The sequence below is a fragment of the Ctenopharyngodon idella genome, chromosome 16 (assembly GCF_019924925.1).
Source record: "Ctenopharyngodon idella isolate HZGC_01 chromosome 16, HZGC01, whole genome shotgun sequence".
Taxonomy (NCBI): Eukaryota; Metazoa; Chordata; class Actinopteri; order Cypriniformes; family Xenocyprididae; genus Ctenopharyngodon; species Ctenopharyngodon idella.
In genome coordinates, this window is record NC_067235.1 from 25,098,276 (window position 1) to 25,108,485 (window position 10,210).

Here is a 10,210-nt window from a genome sequence, read left to right on the forward strand (position 1 = left end):
GTGTATTTATCTTCTTGATTCTCTAAATCATTTTTTATTTGATCTATTGCTCATTACTTCATTTTCTGCTTTGCACCTCCTTCCTAAATCTCTTCTGTTGGCCCCTCTCTTCCTCAGGTTGGACTGGTGAGCGTGTGTGTTTGGCCGGTGACAGCGCAGGAGGAAACCTGTGTGTGACTGTGTCGATGCGGGCCGCTGCTCACGGCGTGCGCATGCCGGATGGCATCGTCGCCGCGTACCCCGCCACCCTGCTCACCGTGTATGCCTCGCCATCCCGCCTGCTCACCCTCATAGACCCTCTGTTACCCCTCAGTGTGCTCTCACGCTGCCTCAGTGCTTACGCAGGTCAGTCTGGAACCGTAATAGGATTTTATGACAAATAGTGCTGTGTTGTGACTTAGGTTATTAGGAAGCTGAAATGGTCAGGTCCGATGCATAATTTATCGCTAGTAAAAGTTTAGCATATTCGCAATTTAGGGAGTGTAGACACCTTAATGATGATGAATGATTTCAACAAGTAAAGTTAAGTGAAGCCACACACGTCAGGAATAGATTAATAGCTTTGAATTTTGTTATAAATGATCCGATTAGTAGTGTTTTCAATCATAGTAATGGTGAAGTCAAATCAGTGGCCCACGGCTTGTATTGTCTTTCCTCTGCAGGTGAACTGTAGCAATATTGTCTTTTTGTTATAGAAATACTGGATATTTAATGTCTATGGGATCTAAAATGCTTCTATTTTGATATTTTATTTTTTAACACTTTTACAAGCTACATGAACTCCACAAGACTGAGTAAAACCTAATGAACAGCATAATTTGAGAATGCTTCAAAAACCATTTTGTGCTTCAGTAGAAGCAAGAATCAGTGTTGGGGAAAGTTACTTTTAAAAGTAATGCATTACAATATTGTGTTACTCCCTAAAAAAGTATCTAATTGTGTTACTTAGTTACTTTTTATGAAAAGTAATGGGTTACATTACTTTTGCATTACTTTTTCTCAACTTGGCTGGGCTTGCTTGTTTGTTTTTTAATAACGACAAAAACAGTTCTGTTTTTTTTCACAAATTTGAAGCCCATTTCACACCAAAGGTGAAATAAATAAGCCTCAGGCTGAAGATACTGTACGTCTGTACAGTAGAGGGCGCAGCTCAAACAAACCTTTCAGCTGTGCTGCCAATCTGGATTAAAGAAGAATAGGATACAGGAGAAGGAAGTTAAACACTCTTAGTTCTAAATCTAATCTAAAGTCATTTTTGCTTATTAGTATGATTGACTTAGATCATTGAAGGTCAGCAGCAAAGACATTGGTTAATAAAGTGAGATTAAATACATAAAGTATATTTGTGTAATTTAATATAGTTAATTATTACAGGTTTGCATAAAATTCTAAGATTGCATTTCACTGTTTTTATTCATTTTGAGGAATGCTGAATGTTTTTGTGCAAGTGAGATGAGTAAATGCATGTTCACATTTAGTCTAGAACTACAATAAGCATAATTTTTACACACAGCGCACACACTACGTAATTTGTGTTACTTGCATTACTTATTCGAAAAAGTAACAGATATTTTGTTGTAAATTGAAAAAGTAATGCGTTACTTTACTAGTTACTTGGAAAAAGTAATCTGATTATACATAACTCAAGTTACTTGTAATACGTTACCCCCAACACTGGCAAGAACGCCTCCTTTTGTACAAATTAGTACATATGCAAATTTGGTTAATTCATTACTGGCCTAGAAATAAAGCAGAATTTAAAATATTTTTTTATTTATTTTATGTCATTTCTTTTATTTTACATTTTCATATATTGTTTTTCATTTCATTTTAATTTGTTTATTTGTTTATATATTGATTGATTGAATCCTACACATTCGATTTGGATTTTTTGATCCTACTATATGTTATTTCCTTCTCTGCTGTGTGTAGGCACAGATCCACAGGTGGAGAAGCAGGTGGAGAAGGTGAGCACTTTTAGCATGGTGAGGAGAGATACTGCCTTGCTGCTCCGAGACTTCAAACAGGGGGCATCCAACTGGATCCATTCTCTGCTGGATAAAGGGAGTGCAGGTACATGTATAGGGCTGAAATAGAGTGTATTCTGTTTTAGAGTGTACTCATTGTGCCGAGTGTGTCTAAGACGGCATTATCAATATGTCTTTTTATGATTATAATCCCTACACGCACTTATGATGATGCCTTTGTAATAGTGCAGCTGGCTAATTATTTGATCTGTTTTAATTAGGTTTAAATTAAGGCAAACACATCCCTCGTAGCACTCTGCTTTGCTTGATATAATTGGCTCCATGGTGATAATAGCCATTTGTTCAGAGCTATATGTGGTAGCTTCTGAACTCATTCTCCAGCTTGTGGTGCGTGACCCACAGATGGTTTTGTGGAAAGTGGTCCTTCTGAGCATGTGCTGACTGAATGCTTCTGAACGGAGGCCCTGATTCAGTCTGTATCCGTCATCTAAGCATGCTGTTAAAGGATACCTGGAAGGCTAATGTATGCATGGTCCCACAGCCCAATTGCCTTTTGTGCCACAACTACACAATTCCTTACTCTTCTCTCTATAGTAGTATTAAGTGTTACTAACTCGGCAAGCCATGATCTTCCCCATGATATTCCAACACCAGTAGTTCAGCCCCGCCTCCCCTGCTTCAGTTGGTTGCTACCAATTACTATTTAAAGTTATGTTATAGTTATATTAGAATTCTATACTATTTTGTCTATGAGAATAAAAAAATAAAACACTAAACACTAAAATAATTTTTAAATGCTACACATGAATTTAGGCATCACAATATTACAGTATAAGAATTGTTTTATATTTGCTAAAGATTACATAAAAGAGTGTTATTAAATATGTGAAATAAATGAGCGAGGACAGTTAAATATGAAATATTAATAAATTATAAAATCTAATATTTGCCAATAATAGATATGGTGCCAATATGTTTTACATTTCTAATAAAATTATGTCACAAATGCTCACCTCTGACTGTTTCTGCATTTTTATTCTTGTTTTATTGTGGTTTTGGTTGCATAGTCGCACAGCTGAACTGAAAAGCTGATAATAACCATCTCAATCAAAGCCCTTTCTAATGGCTTCACATACTGCGTTGTGCCACATTCTCGTCGGATTTTAAGTCAATGGTTTAAATGGGCTACTATCAACCCCAGATCTCATATCATTTGAGTTCATTAGCTCACACAGAGAGAGAAAGAGTAGGGCTGTGCAGGATGTCAATGCAGTGTGGCTAAAAGGCATCATTAGTGTGGTGTCACACACAACACAAAGCATTCTAATTGCCTCATGATGGCCATGAATTCATTATTCACTATACCAGCATAGCTGAGAATAGTTTTTCACAAGATTATGGCTATGGGGAAGACAGCTGTGTTGTGGCTGGTCAGTTGTCTGTTTGTATGGTAGTTCGAGGGCCTTAATATTTTCCCGAATGTCTGTTTAATGCCACACACATGCACTTCACATCAGTCACATGCCTTACCTCTCCCTGGCAACTGTTTCCTCGCCAACAGTCTCCACCAATGTCTGTGTGAGGGTCTTTGTAATCCCCCACCCCTTTTGCTTAAAATTCCTACCCTCTGTCCATTTGTACTCGTTTTACATATTTATTTACTTTCTCATTTTGCCTTTCTACATATTTGCATTAAGAAATGTTTATGGAGGCATTTATGCTCTCTATAAGATTTTGAAGAGGAATTTCCTCTCTTCCTGATTGCTTAGAATTTGCTTTGGGAATTCAGGATTACCTTAGTTTTGTTGGTTTTGTTTTCCACCATCACATTTTTGGCCCGTTAATATCTCACATAGACATTATCTTACAAAATAATAACAGGAGTGCAACATCAGTCAATATATGTGACTTTAAAACATCCACATCACCAGGATGACCTTGAAATGACATTCATTGTCAGTATTTCCACTAAAAACTTCCTAAATATCTCCCCTTTTTTCTTTTCAGACTCTGTGAGAAAAAGCGTTTCAGAAGTGTCTCTGACCTCTCCTCACGCAGACCCGCCGGTGTCCGCCAAGCCGTCTGAGTACTCCCAGGGGAAAGGGTCTCAGAGGAGCCAGACGTGTCAGGACTTGGGCACCCACGCTAACAGCAAAGTGCAGAAAAATGACAGCCAGACTGCCAACCACCTTATCACCACCACAACCAACCACAGCTCCATCCTTGACATCACGCTGACACCCGAGAGCAAGGTACAGCTCCTCATCTTGTGCTTTAGAAGGATTTAATCAAATTTCTCTTTCCACCGTGTTCCTAAAGCTCGCTCGGAGTCGAAGGTCTCTCTTTTACAGATTGCAACAGTGAGTCATATTAATCATCTGGCTGATTTGCATTCTACTAGGGTGCCAATCTCTGCTACGCAGCATCCATCAGGCTGTTTTTCATGGCTTTATGAGTATGTGAAACATATGCCAATATTTGCGCTGATTAATTTGCACTAGAGTGAGAATGACCTAGCCTTCAACAATTAAACAGTGTTGCTTATATCATAGTCAAACATCGCATTTAAATAACAAACAGTCCCATTGTTAGTAAGAATCTGGTATGTTTGCTGGAGTGCAGCACAGATATTCGTACAGAGTATTAAATTGCCATTGGTGGCAGAAAAACAGGAGTTTGTTGTGCCATAATTAGCATCAGAGTCAGAGCTGTGGCAGAACGCAGGCTGCCTAATGCACAGAATTAACTGGCCTCTTAACGCTGCCTGATTTTAATAGCTTGCGGTAAATTGTTGATCTGGTTATTTTAGTCTGGAACACTGTGTGCAAATAAATCACATAGCTTTTTTGATTCTACACAATTATTTCACTGTATTCCTCTCTATCCAGCTTGAGAAAGTTTAGTGCTGAGAGTAGTTGTGCAACTCTGAGAAAGTGCAAAGAATTATGCTGCAATGATGTCACTTGGATTTTGTATGCCATTGTTCAAGTATGTGTTAAAATCCTGCTGAGAATCCCATGATAAGATGACGTCAGACGTGTGAATAATTGCTGGATTTGAAACGCTAATTTTTACTGCCTGTTTCAAATGAGTCATCTCAGCTTCTCCTGAACCCATTCCCCATCTCCGTTCCTCCGTGTTCCTTACAAATATCCACTGCCTTATATAATACATGAAATAAAAAATGTATCATATTTTCAACAAATAAAAACAGCACGACTGTTTTCAACATTGATGATAATAAGAAATGTTTATTGAGCACCAAATCAGCATATTAGAATGATTTCTGAAGGATCATGTGACACTGAAGACTGGAGTAATGATGCTGAAAATTCAGCTTTGCCATCACAGGAATAAATTACATTTTAAAATACATTGAAATAGAAAAGAGCTATTATAAATTGTAATAATATTTCACAATATTACTGTTTCTGTATTTGTGATCAAATAAATTCAGCTTTGGTGAACATAAGAGGCTTGTTTTAAAAAAAAATTGTAAAAAGTCTTACAGAGCCCGAATTTTTAACATAATTTTAAAAAAAGAAAAAGAAAAAAATATATATATGGCCAGTGTGACCCATCATACTCATTATGCAGGAATGTTTGATATTCAAACAGCTCAGGTCATGGAGATGTTTCACTTTGTTCATCAGCCCTGGATGAACCTTGTCGCCTCATGTTCAAATCTTATTGACCTCAATTTACCTCCACCTCTCTCCTAGCCCGAGGATGTGAGTTTCTTCCTTTGCAAAGAGGTGGATCCCGCTGTGTCAGAATCCTTTTCTACTGTGGCCATTCCACCCCCTGGTGGTGAGGAGGACTCTGAGGAACCCCGGGAATTTCCAGACGGCTTTGAGCCTCTGCGCTCAGAGCAATTAGCAGAAATGAACGTACAGAGTTCTCCAATCGTCAGAAACCCCTACATGTCCCCCCTTCTGGCTCCAGACAGCATGCTAAAGGGACTACCTCCCATACACATAGTGGTAAGACTGACCAAAGTCCTTTTACAATTGATGAGTTTAAGAAGATGTGCTTGGTACTTCTTTTTTTTTTTTTTTTGCCTAAGTTTGAGACTCCTCTTTATCCCCCTTTTCTTAGGCCTGTCATCTGGACCCCATGCTAGACGACTCTGTGATGTTTGCCAAAAGGCTCCGAAATGTCGATCAGCCAGTGACCCTGTGCGTCGTGGATGACCTTCCTCATGGCTTCCTCAGCCTGTCACAGCTCTCGAGGGAGACTCGAGAAGCTGCTAACGTATGCATGGAGCGAATCAAGGATGTCTTCACTATGAAAGACCCTCCGCCAGAGATGCGCAAACATCGCAAATTGGTACGGACCAATCAGATGCCCTCTGCTACCAAAATAGACCACATTCAACTTTCACAAGTGACCGTGCTGGAAGAAGAGGGGGTATCTGTTGGGGGAGAGGCTTCTGTTGTGGATGAGGAGGGACTTACTGGTTTTTACCCTCCCACTAATTCTGAATATGAAAAGGTTCAAGCTTAGATTTTGGACTGGTTTTTAATCTGAATGATACCAAAAGAGAGATACATAGACCAGAGTAAGGTCATATTATGTGAATGATTATAGTGGATAAGAGTATAGAGAGAAAAATAAAGCAATTAACCAATTATTAAATGATAACTTATATGAGAAAATTAAGTTTTAGAGAGGAAAAAGATCAAATTAATACACCTCTAGCTTTATTGTTCAAATGTGATGGCGTACACATGCACTCCCTTTACATCTATTTTACCACTTTGCCTTTTGTTGCGTTATACCAGCACAAAAACTAATATCCTGCCTTGTTCTACAAAAACATCCCAGCACATAACATCATTATTACAAATGGATGTATAAACCCAAACCTCACTCCTTATAGCACTAAATGTTCTTATACAATAATGAAATCTGTCTACAAACTGTGATTCAATATTATACCCGTGTGTTAGAATTTATACTCCGTAGAATGCGTTGCTGCTAGGCATCCTGGGGCTAACTGACGAAAGCATTTATTAATGGTTGAATTTTTTCTTTATAGTAGCTTTTGAAATATTTATGACACCGAATTATAATATGGTGTTACTGTGTATGTTAATCACCCTTTATTAATCTACCTGCCTCTTGGCACCTAGGGGACATTTTGTGTGACTAGTGTTTGAATGGGATTTCTGATGCTGCTTTGTCCTCATAGAGTTCAATGATTAGTAAATGCAATTAATCGTGATCAAATTTCCACAAGCGTTCTGTGGAAGGAAAGCTCAAGTTACACAAAACAGCACCGAATTTGTGATATAGTGTTACTTGTGTTCTATGGTGTCCAGTCTTGTTATAGTCAAGATAATGGTCTATTTTGCTACTTTCATATATTATCTTCATAGTGGCATGGAGAATTGTGTTTATTGTCTGTAAATGTTTACTTAAAATTGCTAGTGCACCCAAAAACAAAAATTCTGTCATCATTTTCTTACGCTCATGTTGCTTCAAACCTGAATGGCTATTTCTTGAAGAACGTTTCAGCTATTTTTGCTCAAACAATGAAAGCCACTGGGGTCTAAAACAAACCAACGTGGGACCCCATTGATTTTCATTGTATGAGCGAGAGAAAAAAAACACTGAGAATTTTTTTTTTTTTGTTCCACAAAACAATGAAAGTCATACAGGTTTGGAACGATATAAGTAAATAATGCCAGAATTTTCATTATTTGGATGAATTACATCTCTAAGTCACAAGTGGCGTCGAAATGGCATATTTGACTTGTTTGTTTATTATAATCATATTATAATCACATTATTTATCTGTTAGATTAGATTATTTGTCAAAAAGACAAGAATATATATACTGGTTTGAAAACTGGACAAGAGCTTAGAGAGAAAAAACATGGGCTGTTACCTCTACATCACTGCCTTTCCCTCTTAGTCGGCATGTCAGCGCAAGCTTCCATTATTTTTCCATCTCCCTCGTTCCTTCAGTCAGTTTGTTTCCCTCTTGTTCACAGTCGTGTCGTCTCTCCCCGTGCATGCTGACCCATTTTGAGCACACTTTTCAATTCTCACCCAGCCCGTCCTAGAGGTATTTTAAGCAGACTCCCTTAACACCCAGCAACCTTGAGCCAATGAAATCTTTCAGCCTGCACATGTGTGATACATACCGCTGTGATAGCGTGTCTTTATTTGAATCAGGTCTCCTCTCTCTCTGGCACTAATTGACTGTATTGACTCTCTGAAACAACATTTTGGCACTCGATAAAATGTATTAGTGCTATATGGGAGGTTTGGACCTTTGTGTGCACAGCTCTGCTATGTGACAGTGGCCTGACCTCCCGCAGTGTGTTTATATAGCGCGCATATCCTATTTTAAAGTATTGTCGACCTTATTATTGAAACAACAATGGGTTATAATTCCACTTGCTGTCATTTTAAGAGTTGCTGTGCTCAGCGGCACAGCACGACATGTCTTTTGGGACTGTATATATCCTCGGCAAAGGCCTGGTCTTTATCGGTGTGTCTATGATTGGATTAAGCCGGAGCTGAAGTCAGGCTTTATCTGCTGAGAGAAAACAATACTCCATCTACTGCTGATTGCAGCATTTGAGAGTCAGTTTCTTAGAGTGTCACGATATAAAAAGATTTGCTTGCTTGCTCTTTTCACCGTGTCAAAGCTGCTCCATTCTGGTGATGGATTTGAAACCCCAAGTCTTGGTTACTCTGCATTTTTTGTCATGGTTCATATATAATACTTGTCTCGTCAATTGTTTTTCTAGGTATGTTTGTCAGCCCGTTTTGGTCAGCTTGGTTCTGTATGTGTTCAGAAACTGTTTGTTTGTCGCACTTTGTGTTATAGTTATTTCAGCTCTGCATGGAAAAGCTTCTCAATGCCATTGTGCTTCTTGATTCTACATTGTGTGTAGTCCCTTCATGGAACCATGACTAAAACAATCAGAACTGGGAGAGGAACGATAAGACACTCTGACGCCCTCTGGTTATCCGTTCCAGTCGAGTTGTCTCTGTAGCCTTTTTTTTTTTTTTAGTTTGGTAGGACGATGTAACCTTGAATGCACTTGAGCATTTCCACCTTGTTTTTTTGGGTTTTTTTTTTTTTTGTATGTGTGTGTGTGACTCTCAAACTGCCTCCCTCGGAGAGAGATTACTCATTCATCTCAAGGGTGTTATATAAAACACTATGTTAATTTAGTCCTCTGTTTAAACGACCATACCTGCACTTATTACTGAGGTGTAAGCAGCCAAAACCGTGCTGCATCATCTCCCATCAGAGGCACAAGTTCACTGAGTCGTGTCATTGCATTTAACATCTGTTCTCAAGAGTTATAGTCAATCTGTCACTGACTTAGGGTTTTAATCGGTAGGTTGTTTCATTGTCTCAGAATGGATTTGCTGCAAGTGGTTTTTGAGCTCCTGTCCTCTTGAAGTCCACCACCAGTGATGTTGCTCACTTTAAGTGCAGGCTCTAATGACCACTGCAGTATCATTTGCGAGGGTGCTGATGTCTATTCTCTCCTCATTTTCACTGCCGTAACTGAGTGATGATAAATCCAATGAGTGATATATTGAGTGATACAAACTGCACTGTATGTCCTAGGCAAACTTTCTCGCATTCAGTCAGACCTGATGTTTTCAGGACAATCTCAGCTAATAAGCACTTTATAGTTCATTGTATAGCTGCATCTGTGGTGGCATGTGAGGGAGCTTTCAGGTGCCCTCACTGCCATTCAGGAACTGAGAGTTAGCTTCTTTATGATTATATGATTCTTTATTTTTAATAATTATAACTATTATTAATAATAATAATAATATTTATAATAATAATATTTATTATTATTATTATTATTATTAATATGATTTTTCCTCATGTAAAGACACCGTAAGTGCAAACCTGTGTATTTGGAATGTACTGTATATGCATAGATGACATTTATTGTATAGACCATAATTATACTCTTAAGTTGTCTTTTTTTGTTGTTAACAGAGTATTTTGAGACTTGTGAGGACTGTAGGAATGTTACAATGATAAATGAGAGTATTTTTCTGCAGTATGTATTTTCCCTGTGTTGATTTATATTTGAATAAATATTTTCTCTGCATCTCTGTGTTTACCTTGTGACGGATGGAGAACGCAAAAACATGGCTAATAATTCTGTAATGGAATTAAATGGGATTAAAACGATAAAAAGTGCCTATAAGGAGTAGATATTTGTGTAATG

The 10,210-nt window shown here is 38.2% G+C and overlaps 1 protein-coding gene across 2 annotated transcripts in view; it reads left to right on the top strand.

Moving 5' to 3' along the window:
* Positions 1 to 10,090, top strand: part of lipeb (lipase, hormone-sensitive b) — a 28,477-nt gene extending 18,387 nt beyond the window's left edge. For both annotated transcript variants that reach the window (XM_051866379.1, XM_051866380.1), the window contains 5 exons: positions 118 to 345; positions 1,933 to 2,073; positions 3,996 to 4,240; positions 5,711 to 5,971; positions 6,087 to 10,090. In XM_051866379.1, coding sequence (XP_051722339.1) covers positions 118 to 345; positions 1,933 to 2,073; positions 3,996 to 4,240; positions 5,711 to 5,971; positions 6,087 to 6,494 — 1,283 coding nt within the window. In that variant the 3' untranslated portion in view covers positions 6,495 to 10,090. The remainder of the gene's footprint in view (positions 1 to 117; positions 346 to 1,932; positions 2,074 to 3,995; positions 4,241 to 5,710; positions 5,972 to 6,086) is intronic.
* The last annotated feature ends 120 nt before the right edge of the window (positions 10,091 to 10,210 follow it).